Genomic DNA, 25,090 nt, shown 5'->3' on the forward strand with positions numbered 1-25,090 from the left:
GCAACTGAATCGAATTATACGCTCTGCGACATGAAGCGGAAGTGAAAAAGACATTTGTTTAACCACCGTGTACTCTCACCCACCCGAGTTAATGTTGAGTATCCAACCACAATGGATTTTACACTTAATCTTTTTTTTTTATTCTGCTTCTTATTCTTTCCTACAATCCCATATATTGACATTCACACTCTACTTGATAATTATCATTATTAAATATCAATAAATTTACTTCCAATAACATTAATATAAATAAAGTGTATTGTACTCTTATAGATACACACTCACTTATAGGGTCTGTAAAAGAGGAAGAGAAGAGATGAGAAGAAGAAAAAGACATAGTAAGCTTGACGGTGATTATCCCCGACTGGTTGAGCTTCCAACGGCAAGTTCTCCAGAGGATTATCTCTCAGTCTTCTCAGTCTTCTGCTGAACCTATACGAAACTACATATATATATATATATATATATACTATTGCTGTCGATATTTCAACGGTCTTATCTACTCCTTCGGGATATAGCTATTACAATCGGTCCCAATCCTGTGAGCATTCCACCTAAGGTATCTATCGTACATTAGCCGAATTATCAATGAATTGCCACCTCCGAAAATTCTCTCTGGATAATAGAATCGAATCATCAATCCAATCGTTATAAAATCCCTTTAATATATTATATAACCTACTATTTCAATATCACACATTAATTTAATTTAAAAAAAAAAAAAAACGGGTCAAATCAATACTTGATTTAAAATTTATTAAATATTATCATTCTGCTCGTTCATTATTTTTAATCATGTTATACATTATAACATGAAAAGTGTCAATGTTTGAATATTGTTACATGATTCATCCTAGTATACCGGAATTACCGTAATTAATCACATATGAAATATTTTCAATAACTGAATCCCCGGTGGCCTTTGTTGTAAACTCGTTTAAATTATTGTTACATTTTTTTTTTTTTTTTTTTTTTTTTTTTTTTACTAATATTTATGGGTTTAGTAATCGGAGCAAATATTAAAAATATAATAAAAAAACTTCAGGTCTTGAGATATAATATATAATAAGGGTCAGGTGAAAAGACCATCAATAAATTTTAACACAATTATTCATTATACTTAATTATTCGGTATAACGAATAATTGAGTTAAAATTTCTTGACCCTTATTACATATTAAAAGAATCAGAAACAATCACGTCAGTTGTGTCAAAAAGTATTTGAATATAAAATGAGGTCAATTTGACCCAACATTAATATTATCTGAATCATAAGATATTAAATATTTATACTTAATCGATACCGAAATTATTGGACATCACGAAGTTACGATTAATTAAAGTTGAAATTTGACAAATTGGAGTTTGTTCATTAGTTAAATACCTTGGTCTGATTTTATTAAGTCAATACAATTGATATTAAGATTTGGAGATTGAAATATTCGTTCTATTTTTGTAGATAGATTAAATAAATGAAAAAAATTAAAAACTTATAAAGTAGCATGTTTTTTTCATGAAACATAAATTAAATGGACGAATGCGTGAATCGATTTAATTTCTAACAGAGCGTGCAATCCGCCTTTAGTGTATGCCTCGGTAAACCTAGTCATCCATTACAGCCACTACGACCATCAAATATTGCAGAGAGTAAGAGCGAAGAGAACTAACGGAAACGAGACATATTTCATAGGAAATATTCAATGCATACGACCCACATACCTGTATGAATATTTTTATATGTCTGTCCATCATAATTTCCATACACATTTTACATATTCAAGTCTCCCAATGTGCTGTATATAAATTTCAAAATGTTGAAATATCCAACGACCTGAATAGATATTGAATAACTCTATAATCCTAATTCAATTCACTTTTTCTTTTTATTTTATTTATTATTTTTTTTTATTTTATTTTTATTTTTATTCCTCACCACATAATCCTCGCCATTGTTACATTCCACTACATAATTTTAGTACCCGTGAATCATTCCCGGGTGCCTCGGCATTTTGGATTTCTCTTATTTTTTTTTTCTTTTCTTTTTATCTTTTTTTACTTTTTTATTTTTATCTTTAACAATAAACCCAACGGAGAATAAAAAGCTTGCGGCTAACTAGAAAAGAGGGAGAAAAGGGAACACGTTAAATTTAACGAGTCCACTGTGAGGGGTCAGAGCAGTAGAAGACTTAAGGTAAGCGGAAAAGGGTTAACCCAGAGGATGTTATCGGGCAGCTCCATAAATTCCCCAAGATTAGTCGTAGTTGCTCGTGAGCAAGCTACTCGCTATCATCTTTTCCTTTCCCGCAACCTAACGTTCATTTACAAAATTCACCCTTTACCTAAGCTCTAAAAAAAATAATCAAATTCATTTAAAGTCATTTTCATTAACTATTATTATAATTATAATTATAATTATTATTATTATTATTATTATTATTATTATTATTATTATCATTAGAATTGAAATTAAAAATTACCCCCCGACCTCATTAATAATAACTGCAGTACACGTTTATAATTACTGTGATAATTGGAAAATTTAATAATGATAACCAGAATATGGACAGAACAATTTTAATAATAATTATAATAGTAATAATAATAATAATGGTCATTTATGTTTACAGTACAGAGTGTAGAGGTATTAAACGTGTAAATTCGTCTCGCGGTATTATTAAGTAATCTCTAGATAAACCTTTGGTATAATAATAATACGCGTAAGCCGGTATCAAAAGACGTTAATTTTTAATAGCCTCATAAATGATAGTTATAGCTTGGTGCTCAAACGCCTGAAAATTTTCTCGCTACTACCAGGCTTAATTAGTGGTCTGCGTTTCTATTAATTACTGCAAAACGGATTACCTTCCCGGCGTCAAGTCCACCCGCTAGTCCAATTCGTCAATAAATTATATACATGTATCCATATATATATATATATATATATATATATATATATATATATATATATATATATATATATATATATATATATATATATATATATATATTGAATCCTCCTATTATCCGTAATATAACATGTAACTAATTTCTAGTTCGATGAATTTTAATTTATTTAAGCATCAACAGTGGACAGTTTCTAATAGATATATATAAACAAATTCACTGATCGAATCTAATTAGTTTCGCTTAATTAAATTCATTTGATTTATTTTATAAAATAATTGTTTAAATACCTGAAATTTTCCAGTGATTTAAATTTTATTGATCTATATAATTAATTAATTTTACGTATTTACTGTGACAACGAAATAAAGTTTAGAAAAAATTGAAATTTTCTTTTTCTAATTAAACTCAAGAGTTAAAAAAAAAAAAAATATTGTTTAAGTTGTAAAAATTGAAATTAAGAGTAAATTTGAGAAACGTAAGTACTCTGTTGATAGTGTAAGATGAAATTGTCGAAATGACAGTTCCTATCCAATCTCAGCGGCAGAAGGAAAAGTAGAAGTAGAAGTAGAAGTATAAAATGAAGAAGAATAAGAATAAGAAACCGAATGTCTATTAGTTAATTGAAGTGGGAAATGAAAATGAGAATCCAAAGGAAATAGTATGAGACATAGAAAGTTGTTGAGTGCGAAAGAGGATAAAGAGAAGAAAGGGGAGAAAGAGGAGGCTATATAGGAGTGTGCAATTGTTGCAGCAATGAGTGAGATAACAGAGGAGAGATAACATGGAAAGGAGCAGAGAATAGAAGAAAGACGCAGTGAGAAGGTGTAAAATGAATTGAAACTCGATAGTCACGGTCGCCGGAAACCAATTGTGAGTTCCGTTACAATGTATTAACGGAAAAGTACCTGAGCATTTTCAGTCAGCACGAACAGATTCAGCAATTAGTTGTCTTCACCAGACACCAACTCCTAATTGGATCTCATTACGTGAAAGAATAACAAAAAGATTTTATTAAAAGGGTTTTTAACATTTTTTAATTTATAAATCTTAACACCTTTTGACACTTTGAATGTTTAATGTTAAATACAGAACGAAATAAAAAAAAAAAAAAAAATGAAAAAACATCAAATTCTGTTTACATTTTCGACTGTCAGCCATAACGGGTTTCGAGTGTTTCGGGGTATCATCCGTAACAAATGAGAAGGAAACACTTAACTGATCCGATATGTAAACGGATCGTGCATCAATGTCAGAATAATCGTACTATGCTAACTACCAGCTTGAACTGAGCCACTGTGGACTCTGTTTAATACGACAGCTCTGACAGATAGCCTACAGTTATAACTCCAAGGGAGGGAAAGATTATTCCCAACCAACCGGGGGTTTCACTCTTCCTCTTTTAAGAAAAAAAAAAAAATAATAAAATAAAATAAAATTGTCACATTAGTCAGAGACGCCTTCATTAGTGGTATATACTTATATATATGAAAAGTAATATCGTTATTCATACTTAAATAAATCTCCTTTTTCAGCGTCATCATCAAAAAAAATATTTTTTTCTAGCTGTGATATTTGTCTTATTACATTAATTTATATTTACGTGATCTATGTAATAAAAAAATAAAAGTTGTTACTGTTTGTTAGCTAGATATTGCTTGTGGTAGGTACTATCCCAGTGATATAATTTAAAAGCATAAAGTAACAATGTAAAAACAAACGCAGAGCCAACAAGTGTAAATACGAATTGTAAGCTAGCTTGCGTTAATAAATTTAAAGCTGGGGTAAATTCGTGCACATGCACTGTGTGCTACTAAAAATGGTTTGAGAAAGAAAACAGAGTATTTTTGGGTAGCTAGTATCTTACTGAATTTTATCGGACATGCTTTTATAGAACCTGTTCGCCGGTTGGTACTTTCTACGATTCGTTACATAATATATGCTCTGTATATCCACAAACATGTCAGACAGAGAGCGTCAGAGAAACTTTTAAAAGTAAATCCATTTGGTCTGTATAGATATATCTATACAGATCTACAGATCTACAGATCTACAGATATATAGATGCATAGAGAGAGAGATATTTAGTATAAATTGCGGTTTATCCTCGCAATGTGGTCAGCTAAGTGACCTATATCATTCAAGGGGTGACCATCATGCTCTAAATTAGCCGCAAAACTGACGGTCCCCTGCGTATGGTGTTCAATATGCTGTTATCTATAAATGATTATTGGTAGTTGGTATGGCGAATCTCAATTACCTATACACACCACTAAAAACAAATCCCATAAGACCCACTTTTTACCTTTTTACCGTTTTACCTTTCTACCTTTTAACCTTTTTACCTTTTTATCTTTTTGCCGTTTTACTTTCATTTTTATTCCCCAATAAAATTAGATTTCTAAAAGTCCGTTAATGTACTTTTCATAACACACTTATATCGTAAATTTTTCTTAAATATTATTTAGGCGGAAGAGTAGAAGGAGATTTTTCTTTAAAATAGTTTTTATAATCTTACTTTATTACTAATTTTTTTAATTTATAAAGCGAAAAGTTTTATAAATGTACGTTATCTACATATAGATATAAACACATCTGGTAGGTTCCTTTTTATTCATACAATTGTAAAATAGCCCGCGGGAAATGCTGTAAAGGTGCAAAAGCGCCGAGGCATATAAATTTTAAAACGAGCTGACTATGAAGTTCGCGCGCGTAATTGTCTCCCCGAGGGAAACGAATATCTAGAGAATTGAAAAATGGGCATACGACCAATTCAACCATATTACTTTTGTAATAAAATAAAATAAAATAGAAATATATTTCTTAATATTGACTCTAAACCATTCAAATTTATTATGTATTTATGGATTTATTCATGTCTGATTATTTGATGACTCTACCACTTGAATGGTTAAATAAAGTTAAGCGCAAGTTAGATTATCATTTTTTAATTATATTTTTTTTTTTTTATCTGAATGACCTGGTGATATGATTCTATTCAAATGTATATCCATAAAATATTCATTACAGAATTATAAATCGTTACTGTTATGTTTTTTTTAATGATATTGATTTGAATAGTTCAATATTTTCAGAATAAAACATACAATAAATTAATTTTTTATAAAAGCCCCTTGTATGAACTTTAGATGACTTTTAAAAATTATTAATATATAATAATAATGATAATTATAATTACAATGATAGTAATAATAAAAGTTAAACCAAAACTGAAAGAGCAATTAAAGGTGTAGGTGGGTTTTGTAATAATACTAATAATATAACGGGTATGAAACGAGACACATTTTCTCTGCAAGCACGAGCTTTATCGTGAATTGTACTTATAACCCATAGTAGGAAGAATACCGTGTACGTGCCCTCCATTATTTATATCGTGCATGTTCCACTGATAAGCAGCGACATTCACCAATTCATGCTAATATTTAACTATTTATTTTTACCTGTGTTTTCTTTTGCTCTGGTTTTTTTTTTTCGGGTATATTTTGTTTAGTTTTTTGTTTCTATCTGTATCTACGAACAAGTAAGAATGAGTAAACGGACAAATATTATTTAACCCAGCAGTAGCAGTTGCTGTTGGAGTGTGATACGCTAAGAAAGTTTGTTAAAGGAAATTTAAACCGCAACTATTAATTTAGCGGTAAACCCAAGTAAGCAGCAGAGCAATCGTAACGTCAGAACTTGATCTGACGAATGGGCGCAGTTAATTATACTCATTAACTTTTGATAAAGTTAATTAGATTATATACCCGTCAACAACTATTTATACTTCATGTTTATTAAATCGTCTACTTAATATAACAACAACAAGTATTCATTAGTTGAAAAACTATTCAACATACCAACAAACTAATTATAAATATTTTATTTCAGAGTCGGTGAAAATGGTCCTTGGGATCATCAAGAAATAATAACTTCAAATAATGACACTAAGTACTACATGGACAATCTGTTGCCGTTTACGTCTTATAGTTTTCGAGTAACTGCTGTTAATGCACGAGGACGCAGCGCACCGAGCGTTTCGTCTCATTATATAACAACATTACGAGAAGGTATTACCTTTTAATAGTAATAACATTAATATTAACTTGTTATTAAATTTTATTTTCTCAATTTGGAGAAAAATAAGTTTATTGGAAATTTTACACGTCTATACCTTTTATATTATTTATATAGATATAAAGTGATTTTGTAAATCAATGTATTTGGGATAAAAGCTGCCACCTTGAATTTTTTAAATCCAATTGGATCAAGAGCTCTAGATAAAATAAACAGATTACCAGTCCAATACTTTTTATGTTCGTTTTAACAGTCTTTGGTTTTACAAAATCACTTGATTTTTATTTTTCTCGATAACTGGAAAGAAAAGCGGTTTACTGTAACAATTGTAATGATTGAGTATCTCAATGGTGGTATTGTCGGTGTATTGACAGAGAACAGTGATATACTGTCATTTGATTTAGACAGATAGTTTCGGTAGTGGTGACCTCTAGAATTAGACGCTATATCAATAGAGCAACATACTTCATCTACAAGTAACACGATTCATACAACGAAACCCATTTCCTCTTTGTCAATATTGACAGATTGTCTGTTCGTACATCGCGAATACTGTGTAAATTTCTATGTACATCTCTGTTCTGTTTATACACACATATATATATATATATATATATATATATATATATATATATATATATATATATATATGATATATACATCAACACAATACCAACGTGTTGTTAATACAGTTATAGATATTTAAAGCATCAAACTCTCGATTTTCAAGTAGTGTTTTATCAAAACACAAGAGCTTTAATTATCGCTATTAACTGCAACTATTTTATTTATTTAATTTATTTTAATTAATCAAGTAATTATTGTTGTTTAAAATCTGTAGCCCCAGCTGGAAAACCGACAATCGTAACGGCGCAAAACATTTCAGCGACGGCCATCCTGATTACATGGAAACCGCCGAGTCTGGATACACTAAATGGTGAATTTCTCGGTTATCGTATATCCTATCGTCCCAGGCGAAAAGGAAGTGACATCAAAGAGATTTACATACGCAATCGAAAAATAGAGGTAAGCTTCAAAGCAATATATTCATTGAAATTTCTGTGTGATGTTGAATTCTCAACGATTAACGTGGATCCACTGAATTTCAATTTCAGAGACATATTATTCAAAACCTGGAAACGTATACACAGTATACTGTATGGTTGCAAGTATTTAATCCCGAAGGTACCGGTCCCAATACATCTGTTACCGTTATGACCGACGAAGGAGGTGGGTTGTACTCTATATATTTAAATTATTTTTATTGTTAAACTCTATTTTTGCATACTATATTATTTACCCTCCATACCACAATGCCATATTTTTTATTTTTTTGGTTTTTTTAAATCTAATAATCTATTACTACTAATGTTTTATTATTTCTGTCTACCGCTTAAGTCACTGTGGCTTAATAAATCTCTGAGTAAACAACGCATCAATACGGGGGTAGTGACCTCGAGGTGAACTAGAGGTCACTGAATAAACTATATTCAATTTAATTCTATCCCAACAAAATCACTCTCTCGTACGGTAGGTTAGTAATTTCACTATCCTCCGTCGGTAAATTCAATTCAACGTCGATAGTCGTCCCTCCATTCTGTCCGTCTCGGTCTCTGCTGCTGCAGCATGCTTCATAAAATATATATATATATATATATATATATATATATATATATATATATATATATATATATATATACTACATTTGCTGGTTGCTGATAACAAATCATACCGACCGTCGTCACTGTATTTAATGTTAACAAAAATATATATTTATTTAATTTTACTTTCAAATTGATGAATCATTACGATGAATCAAATAAGTAGGACACATTTTATCAAGAAAAAAATTACTTGAGATTTAATTGAGAAAGTATCTTTAATTATTTATATTTTCTACTTAATATATACTCGATAAAATTATTGAGATATCTTTGAAATTAATTAAGATGTTTAAAATTTATTTGAAAGTGCATCGGCAATCTAAAATGATTAAAGGATAAATATATTTAATTAAAGTTATCGAGTTTAAGAAGAGTCGATTGTTTTTATTTATAAAAAATTAAATTAATTAATTAATTATAAAAGTGAGCGGAAAAATAAAAGAAATTGCAAACGTAACATTCAATTACAGTAATGACAATAACTTTTTTCGAGTAAAAAAATAATGAATTTAAGATAAATGAATTGAAAAGATGGTGGCCGATGAAATGGCGAGTACGTTACTGAACAACCATGTCCTTTCTCGGATTTTCTTTTCACTGGTTTTGTCTACAACTATATTATATTTATATCTATATCCTACGGGTAAGGTATAGATGCTATAGGTATACCCAACTAAACAATAATCCCAACAACCAACCATTGAACCTTTATTTCCAGTCTCACGACCCACCTCATTGTTCCCACTGGAACAACTTCCAACAGCTCCAACAGCTTACTCCCTATATAATATATAATATATAATATAATATCCTGCAACAACTCACAACTCTGTTATCCTGGGTTCACTTACTCCAAAATAATTTACATTTATATTTTAATTTTAATTTTAATCATAAAAAACAGCTCAATTATTGATGAAAAATTAAAAAAATGAAATTTTTAAATGTCTAATTAAATTTAAAGATATTAATTAATATTAAAATAATAAAAAAAGTAAAAAATAATTATTTAAGGAGTATGAGTATCGAGATGTGCGCCCGCGCTCGAGGTACAATAGTATGAGTACTGGTTTAATGCAGTAAGTGTGCGCTAATCTACATTGTGTGCGAGTTTTGTGCGCCGGTCGATTACCACAGTCGGAGCTCTCGTTGTATTGGCCGTGTGCTCCGTGTGTTGTGCTCGGATAGACTATACCGATGTACGTTCAATTTTTAAGTTAAAGGGGATAGGAAAAAGTATCCGCGCATAGCGTCAGTGTACTCGCACATGTCTCAATATTAACCACGCCAAAATAATTATTATTAACGGATAAAAATGTTTATTAAATAAACTTTAAGTACTCAAAAAAAAAAAAATAAATAAATAAATATATTACTTGAAATATTCCCCGTTTATTTTAAAATACTGTGCAGTCTAGACTCAGTGACTCGACAGCTCCTTTTTTACATTTTATTATTATTTATGGATTATTTATTTATTAAAAATACATATTAATTGAGTAAATATTTGTTTGATTTGGAGTAATTATTAAAATAGTCGATAAGATATTTATCAGTGATACGGCACTGCACGTGTGTGTGTACATATGTGCAGACTGTTCGCCTTTCTGTCACTTGGTCACTTGTCATTGGTGGCACTGTTTTTAAACTCAATTTTATTCTGTGCGTCTCATTGTTTTTATTTTTAATATTTTTTTATCTATTTTACAACATTAATAATTATACAGTGAATTAATTTGATTATTTTACTGCAATTACAATCAGTGTGATAAAGAGCGATGGGTGTAGCTGTGTATTTATTATTATTTTAAATTAACACTTTCGATCTGAGTTGGATTTTTTTATTTTTATTTATATTTATGTTTTTATTTTTATTTAAATTTAATTTTTGGTGAACAAGTACGTATATGTGGAAAAAATATTGTACTGGAGTGTAGATTTAAAGATAAAAGGAGGGGCATTGGCTGTTACATTGGAGCAGAGACCAGAGTAAAGAGAGAATACAGAAAATCTAGTACAGTTGGTAGTTGATTAATGAGAACAGGAAGTGATTGAGGGTACTTGTTAAATGTAATCCTGGTGAAGCTGAATAAAATACATCCAATATCTACTAAACTTTCATTTAGCGTCAACGTTATTAATTGTTTTGTTTTATTAAAAAATTAAAAACACGGTCAAGATTTTAGATGTACCGGATATCCTATTGATAATATTATAATTAAGAATCTTGCTTCTTATTCTTATACTTTCTGGTGTGTGTTTACATTAATAAAAATAAAAATAAAAATATATCCAAGAAAAAGGAAATAATTTAAAGTACAAGGGAGTAATTAGACAGATTTGTAAAATTATAAATGGAAAAGAAAAAATGTTACGACTTTCTGGACGGTCAAGGATAAATTTATGATTATTTTTAGGCATACAAAACGAATTTGGTTCTAAAACACACTAACTGGCAGCTCGCAGCTCGTAGCTCGCAGCTGCCCCGCAAAACTCTTGAGGGGAATAACTAAAATGTCGAGAAGACCAATAATAATGATAAACCGAGGTTCTCAACCATACCCATTTTGTATTGCTCTTCGTTCATTTAAATTTTTCATATTTTTTTCTATTATTTCGATTGCTAAAACTCTCAATGATAATTATGAAGCTACTACTATTATCGATAATAATAACGATAACGATGACGGCAAAGGTAATTAATTATTATTTATATTTTATTATTTTTTCATTTTATTTACAGGATTTAATAGATTATTTAGAGTAATTTAAAAGTACCATGCTTGAATACTATTCCTAAACTTTAGATTTATTCGTACACGAAAATGGCTGAACCTTGAATAAAATCAATACTTGAACTAGCTTTAAATTTTTCAACCCGTTGTTTACTCTCTTAATTTTTTTTTTTTTTTTTTTTATATAATTTTAACGAAATTTAAATAATTTCTCTTACAAATTTTTATTATTTTAAAAATTAAAAATCCAAAAAAAAAAAAAAAAATTAAGTGTCCTGATTTAGAAATATTTTTTATTTACCTACCAAAAAAATTTTATCTCTATTTTAAAGATCTTAGATAAGTTAAAATAAAATAAAAAAAAAAAAAAAAAACTAAACTTGAACTTGTAATCACGCGACTCATGAGATGATAAAACAATATCTGAATGTGTGTAAGTGTGTAATCATATTGCGTTTTACATTAATGATTTGTAATGATTACAATACTAGTTCAAGGTTAACAAGTTTTTAAATATTCATGTATGAATAATAATAAATAGTAACGTAACCAGAAAAAATAATAAATTTGCAAAATAAACATATTCAAGTAATTACATTATTTAGTGATATTAATTACCGTTATTATCATTAAAAAAATAAACTTTTTAAAAAAAAGAAAAGAAAAAAAAATGGTAAATAAAAAGTATTAATGAAGTAATAAATATCAAGATGTATATTTATAAAAAGAAATGTCTTTAATGTGTATCGCTTTAAAATAAAGAAAAAGAAAAAGAAAAAAAAAAGAAAAAGACTGAGTATTCATCTTTTGAGTCACTGCTAAAGACCTTGGAGGGTTTACTCAGTGAGAAAAAGATTGAGATGTATATAAGAAATAATAAATCCGTAGTAGACAAGATAATATTTAATTTAAAATTTGAAATTTCAGTTCCAAGTACACCATTGAGATTAACGGCCTATGGAATAAATTCATCCTCCGTAGAGCTGTCATGGTCAGAGCCACAACATAAAAATGGAATAATCCTTGGATATCGTGTGTTTTACATGCACTCGAATTTTACAGAAGTCAAAACATTGAAAAAGAACAACGAAACCATTGATTTTCTTCTCAATGATCTAAGTGAGTATTAATTAGCGATTAATGTCATTATTATCTGACCAACTGAATATAAATTGACAATATTTTATCAAAATAGATACTCAATAGTTTTTATTCAATTAATTTAAATTCAAGTTGAATTTACACACTCGTTATAACGATATTACTAATGCACGTGGCATGCTCAATATGCGTCATTGTTTACATTAACAAACCATCACTATAAGTTTTTAAAGATTCGCATTGCAATCTCTGTTATATGACTCGTAATTTAACACTGCTTTAAATATCTTTTTCATTTATTTATTTATTTATTTACTTATTGTTGTTTTTTATCTTTATTTTTTTGCAGAACCAATGACTGAATACAAAATATGGGTTAAGGCATTTACGTGGAAGAACGAGGGCGAACCATCTGATCACATTATTCAAAAGACTGATGTTGCAGGACCAAGTGCTCCTGTAATACTAAATTTAACTTGCCAAGCTCACGACGCTATTTACGTCTACTGGGCACGTCCTCAAACTTTTTGGAATTCAATTGACTATTATTACATAATGTATCGTAATGACCAATATAAAAAATATGACGAAATTGAAATTCCTACCACCAAAGAGCATCTTAACAGTGGGGTAAATATTTAACATTGTTTAGCTGTTTTTTTTCTCGAAAAAAATCACTTGGACCATTTTTTATTTCGATATAATAATAAAATAAAAACGTTTTATTGAATTTACAAGCAGATGATCTAAAAATATTTTATTTCGATAAAATTCTTCGTGATATTGAAATAATTGCTGAACCGATTGCACTGAAATATTTAATAAAGTTTTTTCTATCGCTTAATAAAATGTCAAACCTTTTACCTATTTTTTTTTTCCTATAAATAAATTCGATAAAAAATTCACCATAATTTATATTGAACAAAACGCACCGTGATTAAAATTTTAATAAAAAAAAAAATTTTTTTTTTCTTATTTTCTGATCCAGATAATAATACCAAACCTTACTATGAATACCATTTACGAAATAATGGTCTGCGCTGGTACCAATAGCACAATAAATCAGCATCACGTAGTACGTGGCAACTGTAGTCAACCAAAAACGCAACGAGTGGAACGTAATTGTGATAAAACACCACCATTAATGCGGCGTAGCTCTGAAGAATTGAGTACCGGCGTAATTGCGGGTATGATTTGTGCTTGTATAGCCGTTATGTTGGCTATTACAGCTTTAATATTGTGGAGGTGAGAATCTATTGTCACCAGTTATATATTTATCTCGTAACTTTTGGTGATAATGAATAATAATAATAACAATAAAAAATCACTCTAGTAATTCATCACAATTTACACTCATTAATCATTACTCATAAGCTCATTAGCTTGTCAGCTCGTCAATTAAACAACTCATCGATAATTAAAATTACTTACGGGCTTATCGCTCTACTCTGTACTTTAAATTTATCGACTAAAAAATTATATAGAAGTAGATGATACGAATTTCTTATCAGTATCTTTGTGATAACGATATGTAATATTAACCGTTTTATATACCAAAACGTTTACGGTCAGTTTAGTCTTCAGTTAGTTTCGGTGTGTTACACTCAACGTACCAATTCATTATTAAAACATCTACTTTTATTTAAATTAAATTAAAAAAAAAAAAAAAAAAACACTCATATGGAAAATTTATCAAAAACAATTTCGTAAGATTCCTTTTTTTTTTTTTTATTATTATTACATTTGTAAAAATAGATTTATTAATGTACCTTTATCATTTCTATTTTATCCAAGAAATTAAAAATAAAAAAACTTGAGACAGATAAGATACACAATGAGTGTAATTTCTAAAGAAAGTCTGTTTATTATTTAAATTTTATTCATTTTTTTTGTTCTTGTTTATATAATTGTCAGAAGCGATCAATTAAATAAAATCTGTAGTATTTTTATTACATAAATTCATAAATTATTAGTGTTTATATTGAACTGATTTCTCTTGATTTTTTTTTTAATAAGTGTTCTTATTTGAATTATTTATAATAATAATAATAATAATAATAATAATAATAATAATAATAATAATAATAATAATAATAATAATAATAATAATAATAATAATAATAATAATAATAATAATAATAATAATAATAATAATAATAATAATAATAATAATAATAATAATAATAATAATAATAATAATAATAATAATAATAATAATAATAATAATAATAATAATAATAATAATAATAATAATAATAATAATAATAATAATAATAATAATAATAATAATAATAATAATAATAATAATAAGATAAAAATTAATTTATCGTACAGTTAGTTTATTGACACCATATCTAATCTTAGTGAGAATTTTTTTTTTTTTTTCTAATAATTACTTGTTTGATCGACGAGGTTTAAATAGCAATAAGACACTTTAAAAGTATGCTTATAATAATTTTTTTATTAGATATTAATCAAAGCGCCTTAACAGGCGTGTTTTCAGGAAATGTTTCCAAACAGCCTACTGCTTTTTGGATTATCCACCGCGTAATGTGCAAACGCATCAAGAATGGGAAAATAGTAAACAAGATGGTGAAAGGACAGCTGTTCCTGTTTCACAATATGTTCAGCATGTAGCGGCATTACATGCCGATGGTGACATTGGTTTCAGTAAAGAGTTTGAATTATTTCCAAAAGAGACAGAACTTTACATAGCTGACAATTCAAAATCTGCTGAAAATCAGTCAAAAAATCGCTACGGAAATATTATTGCATGTAAGTTTATAATTTTTATTATTAAAGTTAATTAATAAATAATTAAATGACTAAATTTTTGGAATTTGGACAATAAATGAAGATATTAAATTATTTTAGCTTCATCAGGCAAACTAAAAATAAAAATTATTTTTAGTTAATAAAAATGTTTGATGTATAAAAAAAAAAAAATAAATTAAAATGACAATAGTTACTCCAATGGTTAGCATCAACTATTATTCTTTTAATTTATTTAATTTTATATGAGGAGTTAAGTTTCAAAGGGGTATCTTTTCATTTTTGATTAATCGAGACAAAAAACTAGTTATCTTTAATTATTAATATTTTAATTTAGCTCATTCAGAAATCTTTATAATTTTCCAAGTAATTAATATTTAAAAGTTAAAAAAACTTCTCTTTTAAAATACGAAAAGATACCTTTTTGAAAATCAGCTTCTCATATGTCAAATATTTGTATTAATTACCTAAAAATAATTTTTATTTTTAGTTTGCCTGATGAAGCTGAAATTCCTATAATTTAACTTCTTCATTTTTTGTCCAAATTTTCAAGATTTAGTAATTTAAATATTTTAAAATATAGAAGAGAAATTAAATATTAATCAATAAATAATAATTATTTATATATTTATTTTTATTTAAAAGATGATCACTCACGAGTGAGATTATTACCTTGCAATGGAAGTCCGTCAAATAAAGGACAGGATTATATAAATGCAAATTATATCGATGGATGGCAACGTGCTCGCGCATATATTGGAACGCAAGGACCATTGCCCGCAACGATCGACAGCTTTTGGCGAATGGTGTGGGAGCAACGCGTATCAATAATCGTTATGATAACAAATTTAGTCGAGCGGGGTAGACCTAAATGTGACATGTACTGGCCTAAAGAGGGAACTGAGACCTACGGCAACGTTCAAGTAACGTTAATAAAAGAAGACGTAATGGCGACATACACAATAAGGACATTGCACATCAGACACATGAAGATAAAAAAGAAAAAGAACGGCAGCAACATTGGAGAGCGTACTGTTTATCAGTATCACTACACCGGTTGGCCAGACCACGGTGTTCCGGACCATCCCCTTCCTGTTCTCAGTTTCATCAGAAAGTCATCTAGCGCTAATCCGCCGTCAGCTGGTCCAATTATTGTCCACTGCAGTGCCGGAGTTGGACGCACCGGAGCGTACATTGTTATTGACGCGATGCTGAAACAAGCTAAATCAAAGGGAGAGATAAACGTATTCGGGTTTTTAAAACATATACGTACTCAGCGTTATTCATTGGTACAAACTGAAGAACAGTATATATTTATTCACGATGCTCTGCAGGAAGCCATCGATAGCGGAGAAACAAACATTCCTATTGATAATCTCTTGCAGCATGTACAGGAGATGTTGTCTCCTGATAATAACAAAACCGATCCGTGGAACAACATTGAGATGCAGTATAAATTGGTGACCTCTTGGAAGCCCAAGGACTTTAATTTAGTATCTTCTAGTAAAGCATTCAATCAACACAAAAATCGAAATCAAGAGATTGTTCCTATTGAAAATTCACGGGTACATCTTACGCCAAAGGCTGGAATTGATGGAAGTGATTACATAAATGCTACTTGGTTCGCTGGTTTTCATAAAAATCGTGAATTTATTCTTACCCAGCATCCGTTAAATACAACAATAAAAGAATTTTGGCAAATGCTCTGGGATCATAATGCTAAAACTATTGTCATGTTGACGCAGTGCGACGACAATGACTATCCAGAATTTTGGCCGAATGAAGGGGAAGAATTGAAAACTGACAATTTTCGCGTTCAACTTTGTGCTATTAAAAAAACAGTCAGCGGTGTTGTTTTAAGAGAGGTTGTTATTCGCTCGCTTCAGGATGATTATGAATTGAGTGCACGTATTGTACAAGGACCTGTTAATCATAATGGGTTGTGGCCACACAATGACAATCCCAAGGCGTTTGTTGGTATGATACAAGATTTTCATAAAGAATATCAAAACGGGCCTATTGTTGTTATGGACAGGTAATAATAAATAATATTATTAAAAATTTTTATTTCTAATATAAATAATATTTTATTTTATTCAGGTATGGTGGCATTGAGGCAGCATTATTTATTTTATTAACGACACTGATGAAGCAAATAGAATTTGAAAAAAGTGCTGATATTTATATGTTTGCTAAATTACTTTACATGAAGAGACCTGGAATATTTAGATCAAAGGTTTTTATTAAAAATAAATTAAATTTAAATGAAAATTAAGTTAGCCGACATTTCAAAATTTTTAGAAAGTTTTTATCACAAAAATTAAAAAAAAAATTTCAATTAAATAATTAAAAAAAAATTTTAATTAAATAATTAATAAAAAAAATCAAAAATTTTCAGACGTCTGCTAACTTCAGTGTCATAAATTTAATATTTATTAATGTAAATAAAATTTTTTTTTTTTTTTTAATAGGAGGATTATGTACTGGTGTACAAGTGTTTAGAATCAGTATTAACATCAAAAACACGAGTTGAACCAGACTTGTATACAATGACAAATGGTCATGTTAATTGTATAAATCCAAATGAGAGTATTAATTTTAAAACAACAACGATATTACCAACAATTGGCGGGGAGCAGCATATTGTAGGACAATTACCGATAAAAAATGTTGTTGGTATTCATGAATACGCGTCAGTTGAAATGCCTGTAGAATATGCAACAGATTATGTTAATAATCAAAATCATCTAAGTCATATCAACAACGAACGTGGATGTCCAACAATCGATGGATGCGCAGATTACGGCGATCACCATATATTATCAGACAATGCAGGATTACCGCTCCGTAATCAGAATTACGTCAATCATCCGAGTGTACCAGGGTGTCCTGGGGTTGTTTCGGTTGGAGGTGTCGCTCCTGGTCTGCCAATCACTGATCCAAATGGTTATATTACAAATGGTAATATGCGAATACCACCCGAAGGTATGGAATCAACATGTGCGATTATTCCTCAATGATGGAGGCATTCCGCGTCTCACGCTCAAAATATAACTCTGTCTGATGGTACCTTGTTGGGACATCCTGTCAATTTATATAATAATGATATTCATATAAATACTAACACTGTTGATCCAACGCCAATAAATTATTCCAATAATCAATTTGGGTATAGCTGGCATGGCTACTATACAACTATGAGAGTTACTCATAAAAAAAATAATGTTGCTATGACTGGTCAATCTCGATTTGATTTTGGCGAATGTATTTAAAATAATCTATTTGATAGCAACCGATTTATATTATTTATACAATTTTATTGTACAATCGGTCTAATTCGCCTAAAATAATTATAAATCATAAATTTTAAATTTTAAATTTTAAATTGACAACCAACAGAGCACGTATTGAAGCCATCCACTAGTCTTTTCAAAAAATGAACTAATAACTTAAATTTAAATTATTCAATCAAGTCTTTGTCTTTTAAATAAATATAACAAATGCTTTATTCTGTAAATAAATTACGGACCATCTGTTGAAAGAAAAAGAAAAAGAAAAAAAAACAACCAGTTGCCAAAGATATTAGGTAAATTATTATTATAAAGATTTTATGTCGTATGATATTATTATTATTATTATTTTTATTTTTATTTTTATTTTTATTTTTATTATTATGATTACTGTAAAATTAGTAAAAAGCTGTAAATAAGCGTGTATGATAATGGTTGTATTTTTTAAATTAATTTTAGTTAATAATTATTAGTTTTATTTTTTTATAATTTGTAAAACTCCTGTGCCAGTACCCTCTCTAATTAAGCCATTCAAGATTCACTTTTAATGATAACTTTTTTTTATAAAAATATTGCCATTATAATTGTATAATTATTAAAACGAATAATTTTTATTTATTTTTTTTTTTTTTTGATTAATTTTTTGAAAAATTTCGGTTAATATTTACTGGATTTAATAATTATTTTATTGAACTCGCTTCCAAACCGTAAATATTTCATTAATGAAAAAAAAAAAAAAAAAATAAAAAAGTAATTTTAAAATCCACAATTAGTTGAATAGATTTTCAATCACAGTCCGATATAAAGGACGTCACAAAAAGACTGAAACATAAATAATCGTTTTGTACGCATTATTATTAATCAGATGAGTAAAAATGAGTAATTATAAATTAAATAACTTATGCAGAGGGACTGGGTAATGCAATTTTTTATTCGTGATATTACAAAAAAAAAAAAAATAATAATAATAATAATAATGATTTATAAAATCATCAACGAGTAATAAATATAAATTATCTGTCCATTGTACGTATTTAAATTAAATAAACCACAACGTAATTTTCTTTTTTATATTACATGAATATATTTAAAAAATAAATATTAAATATATAGTTATAGTACCGAATTTAGAAAAATACTGATATGATAATTATTGAGATAAAAAGATAAATGTTTTTGTCAAAATGTTTGATACTTTAAGAAAATAAATAAAATAAAGAGAATATGATTGTTGTGGATGAGTTACAATCCTGAGATGATTGTTTTGTTGAATGTCCTAATAACCGTTGATTGTTAGAAAGTATATAAATATATAAATATATATAAATATAAATATATAAATATAAATATAGTATTTATGATTATGACTAATTAATTGTAATAATAACCATGTTTTATCATACGATGCTTGTATCATAAATGTCATATATATATAATATTATTAATTATTAATAAAAATTATAATTAAACCGGAGTTTATTCGAAATAAATATTTCAATTAATATTTAATATTAATAATAAGTAGTTGAATTTATGTATACGTTATATTAATATCTGTAAATGTAGATTGAATGTGAATTTAATTGTGTATTTAAATCAATGTAAATTTATTATTTAATACACTCTGCTGCCAAAGTATTGTAGAAAAAAAAAAAAAAAAACAAAAATACTCAACTTTGGCAGTTAATAATCTGCCGATTATTTTTTATTTATTATTTATTAACGTAAATATTAATAAACTAACTGATATATTGTTTAGATTTAATTTTTGTATTTATCTCAAAGGATTGTAGTCATTTTTTTATAAAAAATAAAAAAGTAGAAAAAAATAAAATAAATAAAACTTTGGAAAAATAATTCAAAAATTATGATTATAAATTTTTGTTGAAAAGTTTTATTTTAAAATTAATAAATCTTATAAATGTATATATTTATTTAGTAATTTATAAAATTACATAAATAGATGTGAAGAGATATAATAAAGTAAATTATAATATAAATATATAAATTAGTTTCTAGTCAGCATACTGTCTGTGGAATGGCACACGCTTGCACCGTATATTTAAAATAAATAAACAATTATACTGTAACAATCGAAAATAATTTTAAAAATTAACATGAGACTGATGTCGACTTATCTTTTATTTATTTGAAATTTTTTAAAAATATTTTAAAGCGCAACAAATAATATATCGATACAATAATATGACAGTTTGCAATTTGCACGCAAAAATTGACGAAAAAATATTTTAAAATCTTTAAAATAAAATTTGAGTTAATTAACGTGATAATCCATAATATATAAATATAAATATATTGTATATGAATTTAAAAATATATTTACAGGATTTACATATTACTGCACAATTTATTTGTTCGATAATTGTATAATCTCAAAGAATTTTTTTGTCGTTTATGAATTATATAATTCAATAGCGATACACACTATTTAAAAAATTAAATTAAATATTAAATAGTATTGATATATTTATTGCACTGCCGAATTTTGTAACTTAAATACTTGTAAAAAAATCAAAAAATTAAATCATCTTATTCGGTCTTTCTTGAAAACTACATCGACCAATTATAAATATAAGCTACCATATATATTCAGAAAAAAAAAATATCTACGAAATTTATTAATTATTCGAATTTTATTTATTATTATTTATATTAGATAAAGTAGAATAATTAATTATAATTGTCGATGTTTCTATATTAAGAAAAAAAATAGAAAATTGTACTGTTTAAAAAAAGAAGAAATTTATTTATCAAATAGTTTGTAATAATATATTTAAATAATTGCAAAGTTAAATAGTAATAATTACTAAGTGGAAAATAAACGTATGGAAATTTTTTTATAATGATTAATTAAAGTATGAAGATGTTTACTCAGAGTATCATCAGGCCAAATATGAACTTGTGTGATTTAATAATTACAATTAATTGTATCTTTTATTTATCTGTGTGAAAAAATATTATTTTATTTAATATGGTGGTCATTCCAAGCAGTATTTGTAAATAGCAATTGTAAATATAATTATATATAAACTACATAAGAGTATCTATAAAAAAATTAACTCTAATATATATATTAATATTTAAAAATAAATATAATGATTTGTAATGAAATATTTCACGTGCAGTTAAATAAATATAGAATCGTATCAGTATCATACTTGTTTAATTATTTATTAAAGTCTCTTTTCCTTGCACATATCTTCTGTTCTTGACTACGGATCTGTCTTATGGTCACCCTGTGCTGCCTCATCAATCAATAAAATTCTTCCAACTCTTCACAGGCTTAATTGAGGCCCCGGATTTATTTTATTTTATTTATTTATTTATTTTTATTTAAATGCCAAGGCTAAAAGCCGAATAGCAAATGGTATGCTCTACGAGATTGTTAATAACTTTGTAATAATTAAATATTTTTTAATAAAAATTTAGGGTAATAATTTTTAATGTACCCTTAATAAAATAAAAAAAATCCGATCCCCAAATTTTTTTATTTTCCCTATCAAAAAAATTCCCGAAAAATTATCAATATGTATAAAGCCGATTGGCGTTTAAATTAATGAATAAATAAATTATATACACAAAAATTAAATTGTCCAATTACTGTTCACGTTTCAGTATTTTATTATTTTAAAATTTAATTATTACGAATGAAATTATCCCTCATTATTTTTATTACAAAGATTGTATTAAATATAATTTATTTATAATTTAATTTTCGGTAAATTCAAAAGGGATGGTCGGGGCTCAGGGTAATGAAAACAGTTGAAATTATACAAAAATAAGATTTATTTTATATTTAATATACATAGCATTCAATAATATCAATAATTAGTCAATGAGATATTTCAATAATACATTTAATTATTAATTAGTTAATTACTTTATTTTATTTATTAACTTTTTTTTTTTGGATTTTACTCTCAATATTTTAATGTAAGTCTTGACATTTAGATCAATATATTTTTAAAATGAAATAGTTGATGTTTAAACAGTGATTGTAAAGTCTTTGGGTGATTTGGACAGCGAATTAGAGAGAGGCCCGGAACGTTTTCTGTGAAGTTTAAGCTTCATATCAATATCACATTCCGCCTCGCTTGTTTCGTGAGCATCGGTGAACCCTGAGGGCGGTTTGAGCTCTAATGTGGATAATTCATTACCCCAGTCTTCGCGCGGTTGCTGCTCTCGAGAGCGTAATCTCGCGTTTCGTTGATAATTGCGTGGTGTTGACATTGAGATAGAGGTTGAGGTTGAATTTGAATTTGAATTTGAATTCGAATTTGAGTTTGAAGATGAGGATGACGTTTGTGTGTTGTGTGTCGGCTGTATCGCTGATGTCGGTTGTTGAGGATCATTGAACAAACACAAAGACTCAACTGATCGACGCGGTATTTGTTTGTGTCGATCTATCGAGGATGTATTAAGTCTTGATCCTTTGGCAGTATGACTCGGCGAGGATGCTGCCGAGTAAGATCTAACTCCCGTGCTCGTCTCTCGATCTTTTCCCATTGCTCGAATTATATTTTGAACTCGAGATCCACGGACGTTGTCTGCTGTTATTCCATGTCTGTTTTTTTATTATAATATCATTATTATTATTATTATTATTATTATTATTATTATTATTATTATTATTATTATTATTATTATTATTATTATTATTATTATTACTATTTTTTACTATTTTTATTTAAGGACGTTCCTAGATAAGACTATCGCTCACTTACTTCCACTCACGTAAAATATCGAAAGTCACTAACTTCAAACATTTTTTATAAAAAAATTAATACCGCTTGTTTATGTTATTTTTGATAAAAAATACTTGTTATATCTTTAATTAATGATTCTCAATTTTTTAAAACAATCCTAAGAAAAGTACGATTGATATTAAAACGTCGATCAGCATTTAGGATTTGTATGTAAAATATACTAATTTTAAATGTTAATATTTCAAAATTTAGCGCCACAAAAACTATTTAAAAAAATTCCTTCGTATAGCGCCAAAATTCAATTTCCGTGAAGAACCTATTAAAATTAGAATTTTAAGTTCCGCTTTTAGCAGGAGCTGTGTTTAGGCATTTCCCAAGATATTTGGGGTGAGACGATTTATTTGATTTTCATAGAATTTTTAACAGAAGATTTAGTTGGGCACTTCCGACCAAAATTTGAAATTTCAGCGGAAATATCCAAACTCCTGTTAAAAAATTCTATGAAAATCAAATAAATCGACTCACCCCAAAATATCTTAGGAAATGCCCAAACACAGCTCCTGCTAAAAGCGGAACTCAAAATTCTAATTTTAAAAGGTTCTTCATGAAAATTGAATTTTGGCACACCCTAGTATAGAGGATACTTATGAGTACAGGTACTCAAAATTAAAAAAAAAAATGATTTAAGACAATGGTTTTTTCTTGGAACGTCCTTAAATTAAATATTTAATATTTACCGTTGCTTTTCTAATCTAGGAAAGGTTTTTCTTTCAGAAATTGGTGACGGCTCGGTTGATGTACTTGATTCGTGCGTGTGGTACAGTACATCTAAAAATAAATACGTTTAAATAAACAATACAATTACTATTTATTTATCTAGAGGAAAGCGGAGTATTATGGGATACAAAAAAATTAAGTGCATTGTTAATTATTTATCAAGTTTTAGCAAAAAAGCTAGTCGGTTGGATTCAATTGAGTGTTAAAATAGATTTAATCCGATCAGGATTAATGATCGACTTAATTAATTATCCAGCAGCAGCTTTAAGTAATTCTACATTGAACTTATTTTATAAATATACAAAATAATGGATGAAATGCTTGTTTAGTTATTTACAAGCTTTAGAAGCTTTAGACTAATTATTCACACTAAGACTTTAATGGCAAACTCGAAATCGAACATAATAATTGAATAAAAAAAAAAAGAAAATTTAGGCGTGCAATTTAAAGCTAATCTATGAAATCTATTATTATTCCCGTGTTCCCAGCTTTCCCTTGGTTGATAATAATTAAAAAAAATATAATTGAATACTAATACTAACTTACTATGATGAACCGGCCTTGGGAAAATGGCTAATCGTTGCTCGCGGCCTCGCTGTGGCCCGGAATTCGGTCCTGGAGAGCGAGTTAAAATAGACGTCGGAGCAGAATCATCGAGGTGGTTGGAGGACTCTGTACGACTGCTCGTCCCTACTTCGGTGTCGCTGTCCGATCCAAGAGTATCGTACTCCTCGGATTCGGACTTGAATGACTTTGATTTGCGCCTTGACCGGCTTCTTACTTTTGTATATTGATCAACATCAATCTGAAAAAAAAAAAAAATAATAAATACTCGCAACCTTACAGTCACTATGTGACTGCCGTGATTTGTAAACTATAAAAAAATAAAATTTTGTTTTATTAAGTAATGATTATTGTTAAATTGCTATGTAATTTTTTAACTATTGATGTTTTTAAGGATATAAGCTCATCCCGATGTTACACTCATCAAGAGCTTTCATTTGAATACCCACATCATTTTTTCATATATTTATATATATTACA

At 27.9% G+C, this 25,090-nt stretch overlaps 2 protein-coding genes across 4 annotated transcripts in view; one reads left to right on the top strand and one right to left on the bottom strand.

The window, feature by feature from the left end:
• LOC141530028 (putative receptor-type tyrosine-protein phosphatase mosPTP-1) overlaps positions 1 to 19,156 on the top strand; it is a 99,177-nt gene extending 80,021 nt beyond the window's left edge. Inside the window, exons 4-13 of one of the 3 annotated variants that reach the window (XM_074246870.1) lie at positions 6,795 to 6,973; positions 7,822 to 8,006; positions 8,096 to 8,210; positions 12,307 to 12,498; positions 12,830 to 13,110; positions 13,469 to 13,725; positions 14,972 to 15,255; positions 15,898 to 17,287; positions 17,353 to 17,488; positions 17,724 to 19,156. In XM_074246870.1, the coding sequence (XP_074102971.1) occupies positions 6,795 to 6,973; positions 7,822 to 8,006; positions 8,096 to 8,210; positions 12,307 to 12,498; positions 12,830 to 13,110; positions 13,469 to 13,725; positions 14,972 to 15,255; positions 15,898 to 17,287; positions 17,353 to 17,488; positions 17,724 to 18,272 (3,568 nt within the window). In that variant the 3' untranslated portion in view covers positions 18,273 to 19,156. Of the gene's footprint in view, positions 1 to 6,794; positions 6,974 to 7,821; positions 8,007 to 8,095; positions 8,211 to 11,061; positions 11,340 to 12,306; positions 12,499 to 12,829; positions 13,111 to 13,468; positions 13,726 to 14,971; positions 15,256 to 15,897; positions 17,288 to 17,352; positions 17,489 to 17,723 lie in introns of those variants that run through there. The other 2 variants (XM_074246879.1, XM_074246888.1) reach the window with 2 other exon arrangements.
• Positions 19,157 to 22,345: 3,189 nt separating this feature from the next.
• Positions 22,346 to 25,090, bottom strand: part of LOC141530946 (cell adhesion molecule Dscam2) — a 45,657-nt gene continuing 42,912 nt past the window's right edge. The window contains exons 26-28 of the mRNA XM_074248352.1: positions 24,593 to 24,851; positions 24,007 to 24,097; positions 22,346 to 23,127 (exon numbers count right to left, since the gene is read on the bottom strand). Coding sequence (XP_074104453.1) covers positions 22,548 to 23,127; positions 24,007 to 24,097; positions 24,593 to 24,851 — 930 coding nt within the window. The 3' untranslated portion in view covers positions 22,346 to 22,547. The remainder of the gene's footprint in view (positions 23,128 to 24,006; positions 24,098 to 24,592; positions 24,852 to 25,090) is intronic.

This window comes from Cotesia typhae, unplaced genomic scaffold, assembly GCF_013202065.1.
Source record: "Cotesia typhae breed Kobodo isofemale line unplaced genomic scaffold, CoteBio_Ctyphae contig_119, whole genome shotgun sequence".
NCBI classification, from domain to species: domain Eukaryota; kingdom Metazoa; phylum Arthropoda; class Insecta; order Hymenoptera; family Braconidae; genus Cotesia; species Cotesia typhae.